This window comes from Bufo bufo, chromosome 2 (genome assembly GCF_905171765.1).
Source record: "Bufo bufo chromosome 2, aBufBuf1.1, whole genome shotgun sequence".
NCBI lineage: Eukaryota > Metazoa > Chordata > Amphibia > Anura > Bufonidae > Bufo > Bufo bufo.
Window position 1 is genome coordinate 294,029,459 of NC_053390.1, and position 27,862 is coordinate 294,057,320.

Sequence of the window (27,862 nt, forward strand, 5' to 3'; positions counted from 1 at the left end):
TGGGTAAAGGTATGCTTGGGCGCTGGATGCAGGAGTGTGTAGGCTTTGAGCTGCTGTTTAAATAGCACACTGTCCGGCGATAGCGATCACCTGACAGGAAGTCATGTGTCATCTGGAACGCATACATGCGTTCCAGAGGGCGGAAGTCTCAGCTAGGGCTGTGGATTATGGTAATTCCGGTCACATGACCGGCTGTAGTGAACTGTGGAGTTGTTCATGCGTTCCACACTGTGTAAAAGGGGCGGAGTTAATATGTTAATGCGTTCCACTGCATGGCCAGACATTATATCTTACTGTGTGTAATAAGGTTGGAAGAGAGATGGGATGCGATCTACATGTGCAACAATATGGTTGGAATGGGAGATGGGATCTAATCTATATACACAATATTGTTGATCTGAAAGAAGGGGATATAGGATAATGGTGTATAATGTGGATAGATCATCCGGGAGGTAGTTGGGGGAGGTGACAAAAAGACTGGGGGAGGAGCTAGGGGTGGAGAAGTGGCCTCATGGATATGACAGGTCATGAGCTTAATATTTGGAGTATTATGTGAGTTGGATCCACACTCTCTATGGTATCTATAATGATCTGAGGATAACTAAGTACTAAAATCATCCTATTGTGACCTATGGGGAACAGTCAATAGCGTAAAGCAAATTATGTTGTGGCATATTCCATACGTGTGTGCCTGTATGGCTGTTAGGTCCAAAGGATATGTAGATAACATAAGGGTATAGATATAGTCAAGGTAGGGGACGGAGAGGGGTTAAGGGGGAAAGGAAAGGGCAGGGGGAGAAAAAGGGAAGAGGAACAAGGGGAACCGAGGCCAATACATCACCCTCACCCGCTTGTGGACAATTTCAGTGCGTCTGTAGGAAAAATGAGAGACATAAATGTTAACATACATCAATATTTTTACAAGTTTATAAAGAAATCACATTCGCGGTTTAAGCCGTGTGGTGTTAATGTCCCCAGTTTATGGATCCAGAAAGCTTCCCTTTGCCTAAGGAGGAGCGTCCGGTTTCCTCCCCTTCTCGGTTGGTCAATTTGCTCCAGGATTTGGAAACGTAATTGGGAAATTTGGTGTTTCTTTTCAATGAAATGATGAGGTATCGGTAGGAAAGTATGGCCTAGTCTGATCGTGGATTTATGTTTGCTTATCCGGTCCCTGATGTGTTGCGTGGTTTCGCCGACGTATCCGAGGCCACATGGGCATTTTATTAAGTAAACAACAAAGCTGGATTCGCAGGTGTAGAATCCTCTGATTGCTATGGCTTTTCCGGTGCGTGGGTGTGTGGCGTATTCGCCTTTAATGACACTGGAGCAATGGGCACAGTGTAAGCACGGGTATGTCCCTTGTCGTTTACTGCGTAAAAAAGTTTGTTTTAAAGGTCTCGTGAAGCTACCTACATCTGCTTTAATTAATTTGTCCTTGATATTAGGTGGTCTCTTATAACAAGTCAGCGGATATTGTTGGAACTCTTTGATGTCCGGATAAGCCTTGGATAGTAGTGACCAATTCTTTTTGAGGGCCTGCTGAATTTTGGGCATAAGGGGATGGTAAGTAGTTACGCATGCAATCCTATTGGAGTTGTCCCGTTTTGTTTCCGGTAACGTGGGTGGGTTTTTGAGTTCCAGGAGAGTTTCATTTAGAATTCCCTGCGGGTAGCCTCTTTGTACAAACCTGTCGGTCATGTTCTCGAATCTAGTATTTTTTGTTGTGGTATCTGTAACGATCCGATCTACCCGTGTGTACTGGGACCGTGGTAATGATTTTTTTGTGGCTCTAGGGTGACAACTGTTGTAGAGAAGAAGGCTATTGCGGTCCGTGGGTTTATGGTATAAATCTATGCTGAGAGATCCGGATTGATCAATTTTGATTAGGGTATCGAGGAAACTGATTTCCTCTTGGCTGATGTGTGAGGTAAATCCTAGTTCATTATGAATGTGATTGAGGTCATGGATAAAGCTGTCTATGGTGGAAGTGGGTCCCTTCCAAATGCAAAAAATGTCGTCTATGAAACGTAGCCATATGTGAGCGTGTTGTTGGAACAGGGGATGTGTATAGACGTGTTCTTCTTCGAAGTTAATCATGTACGCATTTGCGTACGGAGGGGCCACGTTGGACCCCATAGCGGTGCCACGCCTCTGGCCATAGTAAGTATCCCCAAATAGAAAAAAGTTTTTTGTCAACACAATTTCAAGTAATTTTAGGCAACATTCCTGTTGTGGGTTACTCAGGGTGGAATGTTTATTGAGGAGAATAGCTGTGGCCAGTATGCCTTTCTCATGTGTGATTGAAGTATAGAGGCTGTTCACATCTAATGTAAGTAAGTGACAATCTATTGGGACATCAGTATTTTTTAATTTTTGTAAAAAAACAGAAGTGTCTAGAATGAAGGATTTCGATGTTTTTATCAGGGGGGTCAGAATTTTCTCTAAATAAATTGCTAGGGGAGAGAGGATGGACTCGGTGGAGGCTACGATAGGGCGCCCTGGGGGTTTAGTCAGATCTTTATGTATTTTCGGTAGAGTATAAAATACTGGAGTGATGGGATCTTGTTTGGTTAGGAAGCTTGCAGTCTTGGGGTCTAGGATACCTGATACTGAATAAGAATCAATAGTAAAGGCAATTAATTCCCGTACCTGTGGTGTGGGATCTCTTGATAGTATCTCGTATGTCTCAGTATCGGATAACTGTCTATTAATTTCTGCAAGGTAATCCCTCTTGTCCATGACAACGAGAGCCCCACCTTTGTCCGCGGGTTTAATGGTTATGTCTTTATTAGTTTGTAACGAGTTCAATGCTATTTTCTCCTCCTGAGATAAGTTATTGGAATGTCTAAAGTGGCCCTCTGTGTTAGCCATAAGGATGTCACCTACCAATTTTTGGGAAAGAGAAATATACGTCTCAATGGGATGCTTATTTTTAGGGGGCATAAAGGAACTTTTGTTCCTGAGTCCCAGGTTTTGGATGGAGAGGGGTCCCGGTGAAATAGTACTCGTCGGTCGTTCTGGTATTAGCTCCTGGAAATGGGCTTTAAGTCTCACAGTTCGATAGAATTTTTGTAATTCCTGTTCTAGCGAGAACGTATTAAACGTAGGTGTGGGACAGAAGGATAAACCTTTCTGTAGAACTGTGATTTGTATTGGTGATAGATTAGAGGATGAAATGTTAACGACTAGATTGTCCTCCTTACCTGGGAACGAGTCTGGATGCGTCCTTCTTGATTTCCTCCCGCCCCTCCTGGTCCTCCTCTTCTTTTGCCCCTCCTTGGGGCGTTGCCTAAAAAACGCGGTTCGTAGTGTCCGGATCTGTCGCTGTCCGAAGAGCCGGAGTAGTGTTGATGTCTGTATCCACGATAGAACTGTTGTTGCTGGTTTCCCTTCCAACGATAGACTCTGTCTAGTCTATAGTCCTCGGCGTCCCGTATAAATTTCTGTCTCTTTCCTTGTTCTGCGTATTTTCTGTATTCCAGTAGCTGTTTATCGATCCTTTCTTTGGTTGTAACTAGCTCTTCTTCAGGTGTAGTCGAGGTCAATTGGGATTCAGTGGTCTTGATCTGTGAGGATAATTCGGTGGTTGAGGTCTGAAGCTCCTCTATGGTCAGTAGAATGAGGTCGAGGGAGCATTTATTTAGGATGCTCTCAAAGCGCTCGCAAAACTCTTTCTTCTCCGCGAAGAGTGTTGGTCGGAGATGAGATCTCAGGCCTCTAGGGATCCGTTTGTTTTTATAGTATTCAGTAAGTGTGCTGCAGTGTAGTTCCCAGCCAATGAGTCGCTTTCGGTCACGTTCATACTCACGGATCTTCATCTCGTGGTTTGGGATGTGCAGGAACTCATTGGGTAGGTTTACTCTGGACACTATACTCTCTGCTGTAGTGGTGTCATACGAGAAGATATTCGTCATGCTTGTATGAAGGTGCCGGTATCCCACAGTACATACGTAATCTATAGAAAAATGGGGAACCGCACTCCGTTTTAGGGGTGGTATCACCGGTGCCGATCAAGGGCTACTTAAGCCGTATCCAATTAATAAGAATTTGAGGCACTCAGTCCGTAGGTTATGCAATTCAAATAATTTTTTTATTTTTATTATTATTCATGTTTTCTGCACCATCCATATGCCCGTGAAAAATAAGGAATGACAGATTATTTCTGACCAGACGTTTCGGTCACGGTGGACCTTCATCAGTGGTCATGTTATCTGGAATATACATATTGAAGTGTTTTACATATACATGGAATGCAGAGCATGAAGTCACAAAATAAATAAAGTAACATAGAACAAAAAATAAATAAATTTAAATTACAAGCAAAATTTCATAGTGTTGTCGCAGCAGAGTGAATACTGTCCAGGGGTTGGTAAAAACATCTGAGTGTGCGTAATCGTGAAAAATTCATATATTTATAACAATCAAATGGTTAGTAAAACATGATTATCTACGCTGGAGGAAGTATAGGGGGGGCAATAGATAGAGGGGGGAGGTGTCCAGGGAGTACATAAGTAAATAAATAAAGCCTATGGGAGATATTGGGCATATTGATATCCCGCAAATGTCAGGTAAAGCAACCTGTAGTATATCCCATGGGATCTGTCGTATGGTCCCATGGATATTCACAGATGCATGGATTCTCAGAAACACAAACTTATGGCATACACAGTTGTGGCATTGTATTAATGAGATTATAAAGTTTCATGAGGAGCGTCATCAAAGCATTTACAGATCCATGGATTTACATAATAGACACATGGCTGTGGCATAGCATAAGTATGTGGTTTCATGGGAAGCGTCACCCAGATATAAAGCTATGTAGGAGCAAATATAGATGCACATAAATCACATAGACATAGATGCACAAAAATCACAGAGATCACATGGTGGCAGCATAGTGGACCCAAGAAATCGGTGAATCGAATTTCACAAAGGTAACCTGTGGAGAAAGCATTGCAAATGGTTATCTACCTGTATGCTGGGTAAAGGTATGCTTGGGCGCTGGATGCAGGAGTGTGTAGGCTTTGAGCTGCTGTTTAAATAGCACACTGTCCGGCGATAGCGATCACCTGACAGGAAGTCATGTGTCATCTGGAACGCATGTATGCGTTCCAAAGGGCGGAAGTCTCAGCTAGGGCTGTGGATTATGGTAATTCCGGTCACATGACCGGCTGTAGTGAACTGTGGAGTTGTTCATGCGTTCCACACTGTGTAAAAGGGGCGGAGTTAATATGTTAATGCGTTCCACTGCATGGCCAGACATTATATCTTACTGTGTGTAATAAGGTTGGAAGAGAGATGGGATGCGATCTACATGTGCAACAATATGGTTGGAATGGGAGATGGGATCTAATCTATATACACAATATTGTTGATCTGAAAGAAGGGGATATAGGATAATGGTGTATAATGTGGATAGATCATCCGGGAGGTAGTTGGGGGAGGTGACAAAAAGACTGGGGGAGGAGCTAGGGGTGGAGAAGTGGCCTCATGGATATGACAGGTCATGAGCTTAATATTTGGAGTATTATGTGAGTTGGATCCACACTCTCTATGGTATCTATAATGATCTGAGGATAACTAAGTACTAAAATCATCCTATTGTGACCTATGGGGAACAGTCAATAGCGTAAAGCAAATTATGTTGTGGCATATTCCATACGTGTGTGCCTGTATGGCTGTTAGGTCCAAAGGATATGTAGATAACATAAGGGTATAGATATAGTCAAGGTAGGGGACGGAGAGGGGTTAAGGGGGAAAGGAAAGGGCAGGGGGAGAAAAAGGGAAGAGGAACAAGGGGAACCGAGGCCAATACATCACCCTCACCCGCTTGTGGACAATTTCAGTGCGTCTGTAGGAAAAATGAGAGACATAAATGTTAACATACATCAATATTTTTACAAGTTTATAAAGAAATCACATTCGCGGTTTAGTCTATCGTTGGAAGGGAAACCAGCAACAACAGTTCTATCGTGGATACAGACATCAACACTACTCCGGCTCTTCGGACAGCGACAGATCCGGACACTACGAACCGCGTTTTTTAGGCAACGCCCCAAGGAGGGGCAAAAGAAGAGGAGGACCAGGAGGGGCGGGAGGAAATCAAGAAGGACGCATCCAGACTCGTTCCCAGGTAAGGAGGACAATCTAGTCGTTAACATTTCATCCTCTAATCTATCACCAATACAAATCACAGTTCTACAGAAAGGTTTATCCTTCTGTCCCACACCTACGTTTAATACGTTCTCGCTAGAACAGGAATTACAAAAATTCTATCGAACTGTGAGACTTAAAGCCCATTTCCAGGAGCTAATACCAGAACGACCGACGAGTACTATTTCACCGGGACCCCTCTCCATCCAAAACCTGGGACTCAGGAACAAAAGTTCCTTTATGCCCCCTAAAAATAAGCATCCCATTGAGACGTATATTTCTCTTTCCCAAAAATTGGTAGGTGACATCCTTATGGCTAACACAGAGGGCCACTTTAGACATTCCAATAACTTATCTCAGGAGGAGAAAATAGCATTGAACTCGTTACAAACTAATAAAGACATAACCATTAAACCCGCGGACAAAGGTGGGGCTCTCGTTGTCATGGACAAGAGGGATTACCTTGCAGAAATTAATAGACAGTTATCCGATACTGAGACATACGAGATACTATCAAGAGATCCCACACCACAGGTACGGGAATTAATTGCCTTTACTATTGATTCTTATTCAGTATCAGGTATCCTAGACCCCAAGACTGCAAGCTTCCTAACCAAACAAGATCCCATCACTCCAGTATTTTATACTCTACCGAAAATACATAAAGATCTGACTAAACCCCCAGGGCGCCCTATCGTAGCCTCCACCGAGTCCATCCTCTCTCCCCTAGCAATTTATTTAGAGAAAATTCTGACCCCCCTGATAAAAACATCGAAATCCTTCATTCTAGACACTTCTGTTTTTTTACAAAAATTAAAAAATACTGATGTCCCAATAGATTGTCACTTACTTACATTAGATGTGAACAGCCTCTATACTTCAATCACACATGAGAAAGGCATACTGGCCACAGCTATTCTCCTCAATAAACATTCCACCCTGAGTAACCCACAACAGGAATGTTGCCTAAAATTACTTGAAATTGTGTTGACAAAAAACTTTTTTCTATTTGGGGATACTTACTATGGCCAGAGGCGTGGCACCGCTATGGGGTCCAACGTGGCCCCTCCGTACGCAAATGCGTACATGATTAACTTCGAAGAAGAACACGTCTATACACATCCCCTGTTCCAACAACACGCTCACATATGGCTACGTTTCATAGACGACATTTTTTGCATTTGGAAGGGACCCACTTCCACCATAGACAGCTTTATCCATGACCTCAATCACATTCATAATGAACTAGGATTTACCTCACACATCAGCCAAGAGGAAATCAGTTTCCTCGATACCCTAATCAAAATTGATCAATCCGGATCTCTCAGCATAGATTTATACCATAAACCCACGGACCGCAATAGCCTTCTTCTCTACAACAGTTGTCACCCTAGAGCCACAAAAAAATCATTACCACGGTCCCAGTACACACGGGTAGATCGGATCGTTACAGATACCACAACAAAAAATACTAGATTCGAGAACATGACCGACAGGTTTGTACAAAGAGGCTACCCGCAGGGAATTCTAAATGAAACTCTCCTGGAACTCAAAAACCCACCCACGTTACCGGAAACAAAACGGGACAACTCCAATAGGATTGCATGCGTAACTACTTACCATCCCCTTATGCCCAAAATTCAGCAGGCCCTCAAAAAGAATTGGTCACTACTATCCAAGGCTTATCCGGACATCAAAGAGTTCCAACAATATCCGCTGACTTGTTATAAGAGACCACCTAATATCAAGGACAAATTAATTAAAGCAGATGTAGGTAGCTTCACGAGACCTTTAAAACAAACTTTTTTACGCAGTAAACGACAAGGGACATACCCGTGCTTACACTGTGCCCATTGCTCCAGTGTCATTAAAGGCGAATACGCCACACACCCACGCACCGGAAAAGCCATAGCAATCAGAGGATTCTACACCTGCGAATCCAGCTTTGTTGTTTACTTAATAAAATGCCCATGTGGCCTCGGATACGTCGGCGAAACCACGCAACACATCAGGGACCGGATAAGCAAACATAAATCCACGATCAGACTAGGCCATACTTTCCTACCGATACCTCATCATTTCATTGAAAAGAAACACCAAATTTCCCAATTACGTTTCCAAATCCTGGAGCAAATTGACCAACCGAGAAGGGGAGGAAACCGGACGCTCCTCCTTAGGCAAAGGGAAGCTTTCTGGATCCATAAACTGGGGACATTAACACCACACGGCTTAAACCGCGAATGTGATTTCTTTATAAACTTGTAAAAATATTGATGTATGTTAACATTTATGTCTCTCATTTTTCCTACAGACGCACTGAAATTGTCCACAAGCGGGTGAGGGTGATGTATTGGCCTCGGTTCCCCTTGTTCCTCTTCCCTTTTTCTCCCCCTGCCCTTTCCTTTCCCCCTTAACCCCTCTCCGTCCCCTACCTTGACTATATCTATACCCTTATGTTATCTACATATCCTTTGGACCTAACAGCCATACAGGCACACACGTATGGAATATGCCACAACATAATTTGCTTTACGCTATTGACTGTTCCCCATAGGTCACAATAGGATGATTTTAGTACTTAGTTATCCTCAGATCATTATAGATACCATAGAGAGTGTGGATCCAACTCACATAATACTCCAAATATTAAGCTCATGACCTGTCATATCCATGAGGCCACTTCTCCACCCCTAGCTCCTCCCCCAGTCTTTTTGTCACCTCCCCCAACTACCTCCCGGATGATCTATCCACATTATACACCATTATCCTATATCCCCTTCTTTCAGATCAACAATATTGTGTATATAGATTAGATCCCATCTCCCATTCCAACCATATTGTTGCACATGTAGATCGCATCCCATCTCTCTTCCAACCTTATTACACACAGTAAGATATAATGTCTGGCCATGCAGTGGAACGCATTAACATATTAACTCCGCCCCTTTTACACAGTGTGGAACGCATGAACAACTCCACAGTTCACTACAGCCGGTCATGTGACCGGAATTACCATAATCCACAGCCCTAGCTGAGACTTCCGCCCTTTGGAACGCATACATGCGTTCCAGATGACACATGACTTCCTGTCAGGTGATCGCTATCGCCGGACAGTGTGCTATTTAAACAGCAGCTCAAAGCCTACACACTCCTGCATCCAGCGCCCAAGCATACCTTTACCCAGCATACAGGTAGATAACCATTTGCAATGCTTTCTCCACAGGTTACCTTTGTGAAATTCGATTCACCGATTTCTTGGGTCCACTATGCTGCCACCATGTGATCTCTGTGATTTTTGTGCATCTATGTCTATGTGATTTATGTGCATCTATATTTGCTCCTACATAGCTTTATATCTGGGTGACGCTTCCCATGAAACCACATACTTATGCTATGCCACAGCCATGTGTCTATTATGTAAATCCATGGATCTGTAAATGCTTTGATGACGCTCCTCATGAAACTTTATAATCTCATTAATACAATGCCACAACTGTGTATGCCATAAGTTTGTGTTTCTGAGAATCCATGCATCTGTGAATATCCATGGGACCATACGACAGATCCCATGGGATATACTACAGGTTGCTTTACCTGACATTTGCGGGATATCAATATGCCCAATATCTCCCATAGGCTTTATTTATTTACTTATGTACTCCCTGGACACCTCCCCCCTCTATCTATTGCCCCCCCTATACTTCCTCCAGCGTAGATAATCATGTTTTACTAACCATTTGATTGTTATAAATATATGAATTTTTCACGATTACGCACACTCAGATGTTTTTACCAACCCCTGGACAGTATTCACTCTGCTGCGACAACACTATGAAATTTTGCTTGTAATTTAAATTTATTTATTTTTTGTTCTATGTTACTTTATTTATTTTGTGACTTCATGCTCTGCATTCCATGTATATGTAAAACACTTCAATATGTATATTCCAGATAACATGACCACTGATGAAGGTCCACCGTGACCGAAACGTCTGGTCAGAAATAATCTGTCATTCCTTATTTTTCACGGGCATATGGATGGTGCAGAAAACATGAATAATAATAAAAATAAAAAAATTATTTGAATTGCATAACCTACGGACTGAGTGCCTCAAATTCTTATTAATTGATTCTCTGCTATGACATGAAGACTGATTCTGCGCTGACATAAGGCCAGATTCTCTGTTACGAGACCTCTCTCCTCTGCCTGGGTGCCTGGGCCTAAATGTGTGACAGTGGCCTGTTCCAGTGGTGGGTGACGTGAAGCCTGATTCTCTGCTATGACATGAAGACTGATTCTGCGCTGACATAAGGCCAGATTCTCTGTTACGGGACCTCTCTCCTCTGCCTGGGTGCCTGGGCCTAAATGTGTGACAGTGGCCTTTTCCAGTGGTGGGTGACGTGAAGCCTGATTCTCTGCTATGACATGAAGACAGATTCTGTGCTGACATAAGGCCAGATTCTCTGTTACGGGACCTCTCTCCTCTGCCTGGGTGCCTGGGCCTAAATGTGTGACAGTGGCCTTTTCCAGTGGTGGGTGACGTGAAGCCTGATTCTCTGCTATGACATGAAGACTGATTCTGCGCTGACATAAGGCCAGATTCTTTGTTACGGGACCTCTCTCCTCTGCCTGGGTGCCTGGGCCTAAATATGTGACAGTGGCCTGTTCCAGTGGTGGGTGACGTGAAGCCTGATTCTCTGCTATGACATGAAGACTGATTCTGCGCTGACATAAGGCCAGATTCTCTGTTACGGGACCTCTCTCCTCTGCCTGGGTGCCTGGGCCTAAATGTGTGACAGTGGCCTGTTCCAGTGGTGGGTGACGTGAAGCCTGATTCTCTGCTATGACATGAAGACTGATTCTGCGCTGACATAAGGCCAGATTCTCTGTTACGGGACCTCTCTCCTCTGCCTGGGTGCCTGGGCCTAAATGTGTGACAGTGGCCTGTTCCAGTGGTGGGTGACGTGAAGCCTGATTCTCTGCTATGACATGAAGACATATTCTGTGCTGACATAAGGCCAGATTCTCTGTTACGGGACCTCTCTCCTCTGCCTGGGTGCCTGGGCCTAAATGTGTGACAGTGGCCTGTTCCAGTGGTGGGTGACGTGAAGCCTGATTCTCTGCTATGACATGAAGACAGATTCTGTGCTGACATAAGGCCAGATTCTCTGTTACGGGACCTCTCTCCTCTGTCTGGGTGCCGGGGCCTAAATATGTGACAGTGGCCTGTTCCAGTGGTGGGTGACGTGAAGCCTGATTCTCTGCTATGACATGAAGACTGATTCTGCGCTGACATAAGGCCAGATTCTCTGTTACGAGACCTCTCTCCTCTGCCTGGGTGCCTGGGCCTAAATGTGTGACAGTGGCCTGTTCCAGTGGTGGGTGACGTGAAGCCTGATTCTCTGCTATGACATGAAGACTGATTCTGCGCTGACATAAGGCCAGATTCTCTGTTACGGGACCTCTCTCCTCTGCCTGGGTGCCTGGGCCTAAATGTGTGACAGTGGCCTGTTCCAGTGGTGGGTGACGTGAAGCCTGATTCTCTGCTATGACATGAAGACAGATTCTGTGCTGACATAAGGCCAGATTCTCTGTTACGGGACCTCTCTCCTCTGCCTGGGTGCCTGGGCCTAAATGTGTGACAGTGGCCTTTTCCAGTGGTGGGTGACGTGAAGCCTGATTCTCTGCTATGACATGAAGACTGATTCTGCGCTGACATAAGGCCAGATTCTTTGTTACGGGACCTCTCTCCTCTGCCTGGGTGCCTGGGCCTAAATATGTGACAGTGGCCTGTTCCAGTGGTGGGTGACGTGAAGCCTGATTCTCTGCTATGACATGAAGACTGATTCTGCGCTGACATAAGGCCAGATTCTCTGTTACGGGACCTCTCTCCTCTGCCTGGGTGCCTGGGCCTAAATGTGTGACAGTGGCCTGTTCCAGTGGTGGGTGACGTGAAGCCTGATTCTCTGCTATGACATGAAGACTGATTCTGCGCTGACATAAGGCCAGATTCTCTGTTACGGGACCTCTCTCCTCTGCCTGGGTGCCTGGGCCTAAATGTGTGACAGTGGCCTGTTCCAGTGGTGGGTGACGTGAAACATGATTCTCTGCTATGACATGAAGACATATTCTGTGCTGACATAAGGCCAGATTCTCTGTTACGGGACCTCTCTCCTCTGCCTGGGTGCCTGGGCCTAAATGTGTGACAGTGGCCTGTTCCAGTGGTGGGTGACGTGAAGCCTGATTCTCTGCTATGACATGAAGACAGATTCTGTGCTGACATAAGGCCAGATTCTCTGTTACGGGACCTCTCTCCTCTGTCTGGGTGCCGGGGCCTAAATATGTGACAGTGGCCTGTTCCAGTGGTGGGTGACGTGAAGCCTGATTCTCTGCTATGACATGAAGACTGATTCTGCGCTGACATAAGGCCAGATTCTCTGTTACGGGACCTCTCTCCTCTGCCTGGGTGCCTGGGCCTAAATGTGTGACAGTGGCCTGTTCCAGTGGTGGGTGACGTGAAGCCTGATTCTCTGCTATGACATGAAGACTGATTCTGTGCTGACATAAGGCCAGATTCTCTGTTACGGGACCTCTCTCCTCTGCCTGGGTGCCTGGGCCTAAATGTGTGACAGTGGCCTGTTCCAGTGGTGGGTGACGTGAAGCCTGATTCTCTGCTATGACATGAAGACAGATTCTGTGCTGACATAAGGCCAGATTCTCTGTTACGGGACCTCTCTCCTCTGCCTGGGTGCCTGGGCCTAAATGTGTGACAGTGGCCTGTTTCAGTGGTGGGTGACATGAAGCCAGATTCTCTGCTATGGCATGAAGAGACTGATTCTCTGCTGACATGAAGCCAGATTCTTTGCTATGGCATGAAGAGACTGATTCTCTGCTGACGTGAAGCCAGATTCTCTGCAATGGACCTCTGTCCAATTGATATTGGGTCATTTTTATTTTTTTAATTTTTATTTTAATTCATTTCCCTATCCACATTTGTTTGCAGGGGATTTACCTACATGTTGCTGCCTTTTGCAGCCCTCTAGCTCTTTCCTGGGCTGTTTTACAGCTTTTTTAGTGCCCAAAAGTTCGGGTCCACATTGACTTCAATGGGGTTCGGGTTCGGGACGAAGTTCGGTTCGGGTTCGGATCCCGAACCCGAACATTTCCGGGAAGTTCGGCCGAACTTCTCGAACCCGAACATCCAGGTGTTCGCTCAACTCTATCTCCTACCTCCGGCCCTGTCTGCAGTGTAAATCTGTGATTCTGAAGGTTCTAGTCTAAATTCTCTTGTAGTGCTTTTTATCCTGTTACCCCTTGTGAAAATGAAAAATTTGGGGCTAAAGCAACATTTCATTGGAAGAAATGAAACTTTTCGTAAAATTCTGTTAAACACTTAGGAGGTCAAAGTACTCAGTATCCTCCTTAATATATTCTTTACGGGGTGTAGTTTCCAAAATGGGGTCACTTTTTGAGGGTTTCTACTTTAGGGGTAAGTCAGGGTCTCTTCAAATACAAAATGGTGCCTAAAAACCATTCTAGCAAAATCTGACTCCAAAATCCACATGGAGCTCCTTTTGACCACAGCCACGTGCCCATAGAGCAGTACCACCACATATGGGGTATTTCTGTAAACTGTAGAATCAGAGTAATGCATATTGAGGTTTATTTCGTTGTTAACCCTTGATGTGTTGCAAGAAAAAATTGATTAACAAAAAAATCTACAAAAAAAGGGACATTTTGAAATTTTAAAGTGGAAACCCTCAAAAAGTGACCCCATTTTGGAAACTAAACCCTGTAAAGAATATATTAAGGGGGGTACTAAGCACTTTGACCTCCTAAGTGTTTTACGGAATTTTACGAAAAGTTTTATTTCTTCCAATGAAATGTTGCTTTAGCCCCAAATTTTTCATTTTCACAAGGGGTAACAGGAGAAAAAGCACCCCATAATTTGTTACCCATTTTCTCCTGAATATGGCAACACCCTATCTGTCGTGGTAAACTGCCGGGGGGGCACATGGCAGGATTAAAGGGTTTCTGTCACTTGAAAAATGGGTATTAAGCTGGCTGACATTAGCGATGTGCTAATGTCAGCTGAATATAACTGTATTAGTGCTATCTCACTGCCTGCCGCCGTTATTGAGAAAAACAAACTTTTATAATATGCTAATTAGCCCCTAGGAGCAGGGGGGCGTTGCCCCTGCTCCTAGAGGCTCCGTTCTTCCACCTCTGGCCACGCCCCCTGCTACACTAGATAGACAGGGGCAGGAATTGTTGGTCTCCTACCTCCGGGCCTGCCTGCAGTGTAAATATTGCGTCGTTCAGTATTCGGCGCAGGCGCAGTGAGGAAGCTGGCAGCCGGCGAGCGCCCTTCACTCACTGTGCCTGCGCTGTATACTGAACGGGGCGGCGCAGGCGTGAGATTTACACTGCAGACAGAGCCGGATGTAGGAGACCAACGATGCCTGCCCTTGTCAATCTAGTGTTGCAGGGTGTGGCCAGAGGTGCGAGAACGGAGCCTCAATAATGGCAGCAGGCAGTGAGATGGCACTAATATAGTTATATTCAGCTGACATTAGCACATCGCACATCGCTAATGTCAGCTAGCTTAAAACCCATTTTTCAGGTGACAGAAACCCTTTAAGAACGGAAGGAGCGCCATATGGCTTTGCAGCACAGATTTTGATGGATTGGTTTATATTTCTTAAGTGAATGTCTTATGTGGGGGCTAATTTTTTGTGGGATGAGGTGATGTTTTCATTGATACCATTTTGGGGTACATAAGACTTTTTGATCGCTTGGTATTACACCTTTTGTGAGTCAAGGTAAAAACAATTGCTGTATTTTTTTTTTTATATATTTTTTTACAGTATTCAACCGAGGGGGCATATCATGCGATATTTTTATAGAGCATGTTGTTACGCATGCGGTGATACCCAATGTGTCTATTATTTTTATTTTAAGTTTTACACAGTAAAAGCATTTTTGAACAGAATAAAATCTTGTTTTTGTGTTGCAATTTTCTGAGAGCCATATTTTATTTTTTTAGGCGATTATCTTATGTAGGGTCTCATTTTTTGCACGATGAGATGACGGTTTGATTGGCACCATTTTGGGCAAAATATATCTTTTTGATAACTTGGTATTACTTTTTTTGTGAGGCAATTTGACCAGAAAATGACTGTTTTGGCACGGTTTTTTATTTTATTTTACGGCATTCACTGGACGGGGTGGGTCATACCTAATACCTAATATGTACACCTTTCTTTTTTTACCTATTTTTTTTACTATTTTTTTAACTTTATTTTGGGAAAAAGATGCATTTTTTTTTTTTACTTAAAACGTTTAAGTTTTTTTTGTAAAATTTAATTTCTTTGCTTTTTTTAATTTATTTTTTGTCCCACTCTGGGACTTCAACTTTTGGGGTCTGATCCCCTATACTGAGTGTAATACACTTACAGACTGCTTCCTGTGAGATCCATGGGGCTGGATCTTATAGGCTTACAGGAAGTCAGCCACAATGCTTAAGGAAGGCATCGGGCTGCCATCCCAGCCATCGTGCTGCTGTGACGGGGACCCAATAGACAGTGTGAGGGTTAATGCGCCAGCAACGGTGAAAACATACAGCAGGGGTCCGGCTATCAATGACTGCCGGAGCCCTGCAGCTGATAGGGCGGGCGCAGCTCCTGCGCCCGCCCTGATCAGCACACCATAGCTGTACGGTGCTGGGATTTCAGACCCAGTTCCCAGCGTCGTACATATACAGAGCTGGTATCCTACGAGTTAAAAAAATTAAGTCTTAGAGATTAATTTGTTTATGAGTTTTCTCCAAATCAGAAATTTAAGTTAAAAGTTAAGCTACAGTGCCTTGAAAAAGTATTCATACCCCTTGAATGTTTCTTTCACATTACACCCACAAACTTATATGTATATTTTTTAGATTTTATGTGACAGACCAACACAAAGTAGCAAGTACTGTATGTGTGAAGTGAAAAGAAAATGATACATGGTTTTCCAAAATTATAGGAAATAAAAATCTGAAAAGTTTGGCATGCATTTGTATTAAGCCCCCTGTACTTAGATACCCCTAAATAAAATCCAGTGTGACCAATTGCCTTTAGAAGTTACCTAATTAGTAAATAGAGTCCACTTATGTGTATTTTTTCCTCTGTATGTACAGCTGTTCTGTGAAGGCCTCAGACGTTTATTGATGAACATTAGTGATGAAACAACATCATAAAAACCAGGATACACACCAGACAGGTCAGGGATAAAGTTGTGGAGAGGTGTAAATCAGAGTTAGGTTAAACAAAAATATCCCTGGCTCTGAATATCTCACAGAGCACTGTTCAATCCATCATACATAGATGGAATGAGTATGGCACAACTACAAACCTACCAAGACATGGCCAGGCAAGGAGAGCACTAGTTAGAAAAGCAGCCAAGAGACCTATGATCATTCTGGAGAAGCTTACCGATCATACCTCAATGATAAATAATATATGAGGATAGAGGGGTCTAGCCCAACTAAACTAACAACCCATACAGAAATGCCAAAAACCCCATAAAATACGATATGGTAAAATGTCTAATTTATTAAATCCCACATACAACAGCACATAATGTAGAAATAAAGGGCCAAAAGGAAAATGCTGCAGAGACAGAGCCGATACAGGGTAAATGGACTAAGCCAGCATCTTCACAAAATCAGTACATATAGTTAATTAATATATATATAGAATCCCAGTGTCCCATATAATGCCTCTATGAGTGTCGATATGTACACAATACACTACACTGCCCTTATTGGGGACAAAAATATATATCATTTAAATGAGCTAAAATTCGACCGGCTGTACAAAGGCTAAATAGCCATAAACTGTGTAGTGATGTATCTCAAAACAACACTCATAGGAGAAATTATAGCAGTTAGACAAATCAGCTGTGGGATACCATAGAAAGTATAATAAATCAAAAATACTTATAAATACCCATAATGGTGGTGGTCCAATGTAAGGCTACTTTCACACTAGCGTTTTTCTTTTCCGGCGGTGAGTTCCGTCCTAGGGGCTCAAATCCGGAAAAGAACTGATCAGTTTTATCCCCATGCATTCTGAATGGAGAGCAATCCGTTCAGGATGCATCAGGATGTCTTCAGTTCAGTCTTTTTGACTGATCAGGCTTTTCAGAAAACCGTAGCATGTTGTATTTTTACCTCCGGCCAAAAATCCGGAACACTTTGACTGAACGCCGTGTGTTACATCAAACCGGATCTGACTTTTGCATGTTAAACCCGAAAAATGTGAAAAAAAAAGTTAAAATCCATAAATGGCGGATCCGTTTTTTACAATGCATTTTTTCATTATGATCAAAATCCTGATTCAAATGTAATCAGTTTTCACACGTTTTTCCGGATCCGGCGGGCAGTTCCGGTGACGGAATTGAACGCCGGATTCAAACAACGCTAGTGTAAAAGTAGCCTAAAGCTAACACCCTTGACGCTAATTTTGCCAAAATAGCTTCGTCAGGAGGCTATTCTGGAGAAGCTGCATAGATCCACATTTCAGGTGTGAGAATCTGTCAACAGGACAACTATTAGTTGTGTACTGTACTCCATAAATCTGGCCTTTATAGAAGAGTGGCAACAAGAAAGGCATTTTTGAAAGCAAGTCATGAGATGTCTCATTTGCAGTTTGCCACAAGCCATGTAGTGGACAATGCAAACATGCGGAGAAGGTGTTCTAGTCAGATGAGACCAAAGTTAAACTTTTTGGGCTAAATGCAGAAACGCTATTTGTGGTTGAAAACGAATACTGCACATTACCCTGAACATTCCATCCCCACCATGAAACATGGTGGTAGTAGCCTTTCGTCTGCAGGGACAGGGAAGCTGTTCAGAGTTGATGGGAAGATGGATGGAGCTAAATATAAGGCAGCCTTGGAGGAAAATCTGTTAGAGGCTGCAAAAGACTTGACACTGGGGTGGAGGTTCCAGCAGGACAACAACCCTAAACATACAGCCAGAGCTAAAATAGAATAGTTTAGATCAGGGATCAGCAACTTTTGGCAATCCAGCTGCTGTGAAACTTCAACTCCCAGAATACAAACATCTAACTCCCATAGAAGTAAATGAAGCATTCTGGAAGTTGTAATTTCTGAACAGCTGTAGTGCCGGAGGTTGCTGATCCTTAGTTTTGATCAAAGCATATTCATGTGTTGGAATGGCCCAGTCAAAGTCCAGACCCATATCCCAATGAGAATCTGTGGCAAGACTTGAATATTGCTGTTCACAGACACTCTCCATCCAATCTGACTGAGCTTGAACTATTTAAAAAAAAAAGAATGGGCAAAAAGTCAGCCTCTAGATGTGTAAAGCTGGTAGAGACATTACAATGTAATTGTAGTGAACGATGATCCTACAATGTATTGAAAATCATGTATTATTTTCTTTTCACTTAACACATATTTGCTACTTTGTGTTGGGCTATCACATAAAATGCATCTATGTGTGTGTGTAAGTGAAAAAATGCGGAAAACAATGCTCTTTGATAAATTTTATGTTAAATCCCATGATGAAATGAAAATAAATAAATAAACAAATAAATGATGACAGAATGGTTTTTACACATTTGTACAAATGAAAAAAAAATCATGGAAATTAACCTCTTAAGTACACAGGGCGTACAGGTACGCTCTGATGTCCTGGTACATAAGGAAACAAGGCGTACCTGTACGCCCTGTGTATTTCCGATTACCGCCGTGCGGCGGTGATCGGAGCAAGGTGCCTTCTCAAACACCAAGTGATCAAAAAGGCGTATGCCCCCCAAAATAGTACCAATCTAACCGTCACCTCATCCCGCAAAAAATGAGCCCCTACCTAAGCCAATCGCCCCAAAAATAAAAAATAACTATGGCTCAGAATATAGAGACACTAAAACATTTTTTTTGTTTAAAAAATGCTGGTATTGTGTAAAAGTAAGTAAATAAAAAAAAGTATACATATTAGGTATCGCTGCATCAGTAAGAACCTGCTCTATAAAAATATCACATGACCTAACCCTAACCCCTCAGGTGAACACCGTAAAAAAAAATAATAATAATAATTTTAAAAGACATTTTTTGTCACCTTACATCACAAAAAGTGCAATAGCAAGCGATCAAAAAGTCATACGCACCCCAAAATAGTGCCAATCAAACCATCATCTCATCTTGCAAAAATCATACCCTACCCAAGATAATCACCCAAAAACTGAAAAAACTATGGCTCTCAGACTATTGCAAAAAATGGCCTGGTCCTTAAGGTGAAATATAGCTGTGTCCTTAAGGGGTTAAAGGCTACCATATACAGGGTGAAACTCTGTTTGACTTAAAATAAACCCCTTTAACTGCTGATGAACTTTAGTCGTTTAATTACAGCCATTTTTGGCTTAAATTTGTAGCCATCATTTTGGGTCAATACCGGTGAAACTCTAAAAATGTTTATATTGTGCAAAGTTCATTTATTTCAGTAATGCAACTTAAAAGGTGAAACTAACATATGAGATAGACTCATTACATGCAAAGCGAGATATTTCAAGCCTTTATTTGGTATAATCTGGATGATTATGGATTCTAGCTTATGAAAACTCCAAAGTCGCAATCTCAGAAACCCTTTGCTCAGGAGGTATGGATTAATTAGCTGATTAGAGTGTGACACTTTGAGCCTAGAATATTGAACCTTTTCACAATATTCTAATTTTAGGTTGCATTAATGCAACTCCTTTTAAGTTGCATTACTGAAATAAATGAATATTTGCACGATATTCTAATTTTTTTTAGTTTCACCTGCATTGACCTAAAATGATGGCTGTAATTAAAAGGCTAAAGTTTATCAACACTTAAAGGGGTTTATTTGAAGTCAAACACTGAGGCACTAGTTAATCGATCCTACATGGGATTAGTGTCTAAGGGAAAGTCTGGGTATTGAACATAATGAACTAACATCTCACTATTTCAGTAATTGATGATATGATGTAGTAAATCCTGTGAAAACGCCTTATACCTTGGGTGAGTGATGCCATTTATACCTGTCTCCTATTTTGAAGGTGTTATGTCATTCATCTGACCAATGAATATAAGCTATTTTATGTTTTGAATAATGTATAAAAATTTATGTTTTAGGGGACTTTTCCAGTGATCATACCTGTGGTGCTTGTAGCGCATGAAATGCATGAGTACTTCCCTGTTTAAGACCAAATGTCTGAGGACTGTATAGCCCTTATTACTATATTTACAAGTACCTATATTGTTTAGTCCTATTACATATACAGTGTTAATTACTGTATATGCATGTATCTATAGTTCGACTAAAAATTGCTAGCTTGTAAAAGACAATACATCTGCTGCTGTGATATTTGGCATCAAGCATTACTGCTATTAAGACCCTTGACACAGTGTTTTATGGCATCTTAAATTGAAAAAAAAAAAAAAAACAGCTAAAAAAGAGCAGGTCTAGTCAAACAACAACACGCAGAGAGCATTTTACAAGCTTTCTCCTCTGTTATGATGGTTTAGTACATCACAGATTATACTAGAAAATATAGATTCTTTCTTTTCTTGCATGATGCTTAGAAATTGATATTCTTTTTTACTTTTGTGATTCTTTCCATAGACAATGAAAAGAGTACAATCAATGAACAGTTAAATAAGTACAAAAGATAAATGTATCCAATAAACTTTCCAATGAATGCAATACACTAATGTCAATAATGAGTTTCTCTAACAGTACCTTGTGTGTTCACTTAACAGTTGAATCGATGACAGTGCAAAGCAACATAACAGTGCTACATATACATTTACCTTTGAGGATCGTAACTGGGGAATATAAAGCCTAAGCATACACAAATGACCTACTTATGAATCATTATATTTAAACATATTTTTATCAAAGGTATACATTTATGCAATTAGGCCCCAACCTCAATCTCAAATGCAAAACAATTAACTAATGGCATTGATATTATAACATGCAAAAATGAAAAACAAAAATGGTGGTGTCGCAATTGTCATATGCAAGCTAAAAGTGGTCAGCAGGGACCAGTCTAGAGATGTGATTCACACATTATGCAGATATTTATGGCATATCCTGTGAATACTCCATAAATGCTTAAGATGGAAATACCTCCTTTAACTCCTGTGTTGGTATCTCCTGTGAATAAAATGTATACAAATTTGGAAAATCAAAAAAATAGCCAATTACATTTTACTATCTACTTTCTGGATATCCTTGTATGTCATACTGTGATATTTGCAAGGGCAAGATGGGCAAGATTGGCCCACCAGAGTACCAGAGGATATTTTAGTGTGCCCAATCTCTAAAGCTATCTTAGAGCATTTCAACGGAAATAAGCAAATAACGCCATATCAGCATGGCTTCATGAGGGATCGGTCATGCTAAACTAATTTAATCAGTTTCTATGAGGAGGTAAGTTCTAGACTTGACAGCGGCGAATCAATGGATGTCGTATATCTGGACTTCTCCAAAGCATTTGACACTGTACCACATAAAAGGTTAGTATATAAAATGAGAATGTTATTAACGGTACACACTCAGATTAGGTCACTGTCACTAGTGGGGTACCTCAGGGGTCAGTATTGGGCCCTATTCTCTTCAATATATTTATTAATGATCTTGTAGAAGGCTTGCATAGTAAAGTATCCATTTTCGCAGATCACACTAAACTGTGTAAAGTAATTTACACTGAAGAGGACAGTATACTACTACAGAGGGATCTGGATAGATTGGAGGCTTGGGCAGATAAGTGGCAGATGAGGTTTAACACTAACAAATGTAAAGTTATGCACATGGGAAGGAATAATGCAAGTCACCCGTACATACTAAATGGTAAAACACTCGGTAACACTGACATGGAAAAGGATCTAGTAATTTTAATAAACAGCAAACTAAGCTGCAAAAACCAATGTCAGGCAGCTGCTGCCAAGGCCAATAAGATAATGGGTTGCATCAGAAGGGGCATAGATGCCCGTGATAAGAACATAGTCCTACCACTTTACAAATCGCTAGTCAGACCACACATGGAGTACTGTGTACAGTTCTGGGCTCCTGTAAACAAGCCAGACATAGCAGAGCTGGAGAAGGTCCAGAGGAGGGCAACTAAAGTAATAACTGGAATGGAGCAACTACAGTACCCTGAAAGATTATCAAAATTAGGGTTATTCACTTTAGAAAAAAGACGACTGAGGGGAGATCTAATTAATATGTATAAATATATCAGGGGTCAGTACAGAGATCTATCCCATCATCTATTTATCCCCAGGACTGTGACTTAGAGATGTCCTGAACTATTCGCGGGCGAATAGTTCCCGGTGAACATTGCTTGTTCGCGTTGACCGCGGCAGGGAGAACATATGCGATGTTCGGTCCGCCCCCTATTCGTCATTATTGAGCAAACTTTGACCCTGTACCTCACAGTCAGCAGACACATTCCAGCCAAGCAGCAGCATACCCTTCCTCCCAGACCCTCCCACCTCCTGGACAACATCCATTTTAGATTCATTCGGAAGCTGCAGTCTTAGTGAGAGGAGGGACAGTGTAGCTGCTGCTAATTTAATAGGGAAATCGATAGCTAGGCCAGTGTATTCAGTGTCCACTCCAGTCCTGAAAGAATCATCTGATCTCTGCTGTAAGGACAGCATCCTGACAGCACCCCAAAAAGCCCTTTTTAGGGCTAGTACATCAGTCTGCGTTTCTTTTTTTTTTTTTTATAACAATTTTGACTGTAATATAATAGCAGTCAGTTGCCTGCAAGCATGTGTGTTTCAGGCCCTGCAAGTGTACAGTGTCACCAGCGAAACTCATATCTGCTGTCACAGTAGATTACATTTAAAAAAAACAAAAACAATTTTGACTGTAATATAATAGCAGTCAGTTGCCTACAAGCGTGTGTGTTTCAGGCCCTGCAAGTGCACAGTGTCACCAGTGCAACTCATATCTGGTGTCAAAGTAGATTACATTTAAAAAAACAACAACAATTTTGACTGTAAAATAATAGCAGTCAGTTGCCTGCAAGTGTGTGTGTTTCAGGCCCTGCAAGTGCACAGTGTCACCAGTGCAACTCATATCTGGTGTCACAGTAGATTACATTTAAAATAAAAACAACAATTTTGACTGTAATATAATAGCAGTCAGTTGCCTGCAAGCGTGTGTGTTTCAGGCCCTGCAAGTGCACAGTGTCACCAGTGCCACTCATATCTGGTGTCACAGTAGATTACATTTAAAAAAACAGCAACAATTTTGACTGTAATATAATAGCAGTCAGTTGCCTGCAAGCGTGTGTGTTTCAGGCCCTGCAAGTGCACAGTGTCACCAGTGCAACTCATATCTGGTGTCACAGTAGATTACATAAAAAAAAATTAAAATTGACTGTAATATAATAGCAGTCAGTTGCCTCAAGCGTGTGTGTTTCAGGCCCTGCAAGTGCACAGTGCCACCAGTGCAAAAATATTTGGTGTCACAGTAGATTACATTTAAAAAAAGCAACAATTTTGACTGTAATATAATAGCAGTCAGTTGCCTGCAAGCGTGTGTGTTTCAGGCCCTGCAAGTGCATAGTGTCACCAGTGCAACTCATATCTGGTGTCACAGTAGATTACATTTAACCCCTTAAGGACTCAGCCCTATTTCACCTTAACCCTTTCATGACCAAGGGTCATTGATGCCCTAATGTCCAGGTCAAAATTTACAAATCTGACATGCGTCACTTTATGTGGTAATAGCTTTGGAACACTTTTACTTATCCAAACCATTCTGAGATTGTTTTCTCGTGACATATTGTACTTCATGATAGTCATATATTTGAGTCAATATATTTCACCTTTATTTATGAAAAAATCCAAAATGTACCCAAAATTTTGAAAAATTCACAATTTTACAAATTTCAATTTCTCTGCTTCTAAAACAGAAAGTCATATCTAATAAAATATTTATTACTTAACATTTCCCATATGTCTACTTTATGTTGGCATCATTTTGGAAATGTCATTTTATTTTTTTAGGACGTTAGAAGGCTTAGAAGTTTAGAAGCTATTCTTAAAATTTTTAAGAAAATTTCCAAAACCCACTTTATAAGGACCAGTTCAGGTCTGAAGTCACTTTGTGGGGCCTACATAGTGGATACCCCCATAAATGACCCCATTGCAAAAACTACACCCCTCAAGTTACTCAAAACTGATTTTACAAACTTTTTTAACCCTTTAGGTGTTCCACAAGAATTAAAGGAAAATGGAGATGAAATTTCTAAATTTCACATTTTTGGCAGATTTTCCATTTTATTGCATTTTTTTATTTAACACATTGAGGGTTAACAGCCAAACAAAACTCAATATTTATTACCCTGATTCCGCGGTTTACAGAAACACCCCACATGTGGTCGTAAACTGCTGTACGGGCACACGGCAGGGCGCAATAGGAAAGGAATGCCATACGGTTTTTGGAAGGCAGATTTTGCTGGATTGGTTTTCTGAACGCCATATGTTTTTTATTTTTCTGCCGATCGTCTTGTGCAAGGGCTCGTTTTTTGCAGAAAGTGTTGAGGTTTTAATTGGTACCATTTTTGGGTACATAGGATTTTTTGATCATTCATTATTACACTTTATATGGCAAGGTGACCAAAAAATTGGCTGTTTTGGAACAGTTTTCATTTATTTATTTTTACAGCGTTCATCTGAGGAGTTAGGTCATGTGATAGTTTTATAGAGAAGATCGTTACGGACGTGGCAATACCTAATATGTATACTTTTTCTTATTTATTTAAGTTTTACACAATAATAGCATTTCTGAAACCAAAAAAATTATGTTTTAGTGTCTCCATAGTCTGAGAGCCATAGCTTTTATATTTTTTGGGCGATTGTCTTAAATAGGGTATCATGTTTTGCGGGATGAGGTGACGGTTTAATTGGTACTATTTTGGGGGTCATAAGCCTTTTTTATCGCTTGCTGTTGCACTATTTGTGATGTAAGGTGACAAAAATAGCTTTTTTTGGCACAGTTTTTTTTATTTTTTTTTAATAGTGTTTATCGGACTGGGTCTATCATGTGATATATTTATAGAGACGGTCGTTACGGACGCGGTGACACCTAATATGTGTATTTTATTTTTTTATTTTTTTTATAGGAAAAGGCAATTTCTTTTTTTAATTTACATTTTTATTTATTTTTCATTTTTATTATTTTCACTTTCCTTTTTTTATCAAGTCCCTCTTGGATCATGAAGATCCAATGGGGCTGATGGCTGTACTATACTTTGCAATGCTCTTGCATTGCAAAGTATAATACTATTAGATGCCCTGTAGGTGGCAGCACCAGATGCCTTTGCCATGGCAACCGGACGCCTTTGCAAAGCGTCCGGTTGCCATGGCAACCATCGGGCGCTGCTATCAGCGCTGCAGCCCCGATGGTTCAGAGAGGGAGCTCCCTCCCTCTATTAACCCCATGGATGCTGCAACCGCAGCATCTATGGGGTTACAGCAGAGTGTCAGCATAGAGCTGACACTCGCTGCTGATGGCAGCGGCTCAGGAATGGAGCCGCCGCCATCACACACAGCGGGGGCACAGGATCGGGGGCACAGGATCGGGGGCAGCGCTGGAATGGGGGGGGGGTTGTATTGGGGTACGGCTAACCTTGAGGGTGAGGGAGGCTGGGGCAGGAGGGGCGGGGAGACATGGGGCGGACCGCATCAGTATGGATCTACATAAATATGGATCTACTACATAAATATGGATCGGGCGGGGAAACTACTTCATCAGGGGCAGGCGCGCACAGGGGGGTGTTGGAGGAGCACAGATCGGGGGGCACAGGAAGGGGGCACAGATTGGGGGCCACAGAGACACTACCTGATTTCAGGCTGTGATCTGCAGAGCGCAGATCAGAGCCTGAAACCGGCATTTTTTCCACTGCCGCGATCCGATTGGTTAGTCTGCACAGACTAACCAATCGGATCGATTGTCGGCAAGGGGCCACTCTGATTGGTCCCTTGCCGGCATTACTGAACTGTATGCTGTCCGTGACAGCAGCAGTGCGGGGGCAGAAGCTTTAATCCAAGCGCTTTGCAGCGCTTGGATTAAAGAACTGTCTTGACGTTTATAGACGTGATAGCTGCACGGGGCATGTGCAGCTATCACGTATATATACAGATTGCAGTCGGGAAAGGGTTAAGGACTTGGCCATATTTTGCAAATCTGACCAGTGTCACTTTAAGTGCTGATAACTTTAAAACGCTTTGACTTACCTAGGCCGTTCTGAGATTGTTTTTTGGTCACATATTGTACTTCATGACACTGCTAAAATTGGGTCAAAAAAGTAAATTTTTTTGTATAAAAAAATACCAAATTTACCAAAAACTTGGAAAAATTTGCAAATTTCAAAGTTTCAGTTTCTCTACTTCTGTAATACATAGTAATACCCCGAAAAATTGTGATGACTTTACATTCCCCATATGTCTACTTCATGTTTGTAGAATTTTAGGAATGATATTTAATTTTTTGGGGATGTTACATAGCTTTGAAGTTTAGAAGCAAATTTACAAATTTTTTAGAAATTTTCCAAATGCCACTTTTTATGGACCAGTTCAGGTTTGAAGTCCCTTTGTGAGGCTTACATAATAGAAACCATCCAAAAATGACCCCATTATAGAAACTACACCCCTCAAGGTATTCAAAACTGTTTTTACAAACTTTGTTAACCCTTTAGGTCTTCCACAAGACTTCATGGCAAATGGACATAACATTTTTGGAAAATTTTCCAATATAATCAATTTTTTCCAGGAAAAAAACAAGGGTTAACTGCCAAACAAAACTCAATATGGGTTGCCCTGATTCTATAGTTTGAAGAAACACCCCCTAAACTACTGTTTGGCCAAACAGGAGGACATAGAAGGAGGGGAACACCATATGGGTTTTGCAAGGCAGATTTTGCAGGACTGGTTTTGCTTATACCATGTCCCATTTGAAGCCCCCCGTTGCACCCCTAAATTTCAAAAAAGTGACTCCATCTAAGAAAGTATGTGGGGGATTCAATCAGCACAACCCTATATGTAGGTGCACATTGCTATGGCGAAATACATATACAAAGAAAAAGACACAAATGCAATGGCACTCTGCAACCAGCATTCTGCCCTGCCTCTATGCTGGATGAGGCATTGGTGTACATTTTGGCCAAAGCGTAATAAGCCACTCACCACGTCAAGGTCGCCTCTATGGAGTGGTCCCTAACACTAGTTCCTACCTGTTTGTGGGCCATGACAGCCACACAAAGTCCAGGGAATGCAGGTGCAGCATGCACGCCAAGCACACTCTGCTTTTAACCCCGTCCGGTGCCATTACAGCTTTCATCGGATCCAGGGATGCAAGTACCAACATGCATGCTGAGCCCACTATATACTTCTCCTGGAGCCAAATGGCTACTGGTAGGTGCTATATATGCAGACTCAGTTTTATACTGACTTTAAAACCAGCCTCCAGGACAGATTGACTGGTCAGGTGTGCATAACTGCATGGAGATCGCCACGCCTCCAATATATACTACAAAGAAAAGATGTGGGGGATTCAATCAGCACAACCCTATATGTAGGTGCACATTGCTATGGCGAAATACATATACAAAGAAAAAGACACAAATGCAATGGCACTCTGCAACCAGCATTCTGCCCTGCCTC

The 27,862-nt window shown here is 42.0% G+C and overlaps 1 protein-coding gene across 1 annotated transcript in view; it reads left to right on the top strand.

The window, feature by feature from the left end:
- Nucleotides 1-14,612: 14,612 nt before the first annotated feature.
- LOC120990802 (olfactory receptor 5V1-like) overlaps nucleotides 14,613-27,862 on the top strand; it is a 56,760-nt gene continuing 43,510 nt past the window's right edge. Inside the window, exon 1 of the mRNA XM_040419705.1 lies at nucleotides 14,613-14,655. Within this exon, the coding sequence (XP_040275639.1) occupies nucleotides 14,613-14,655 (43 nt within the window). The remainder of the gene's footprint in view (nucleotides 14,656-27,862) is intronic.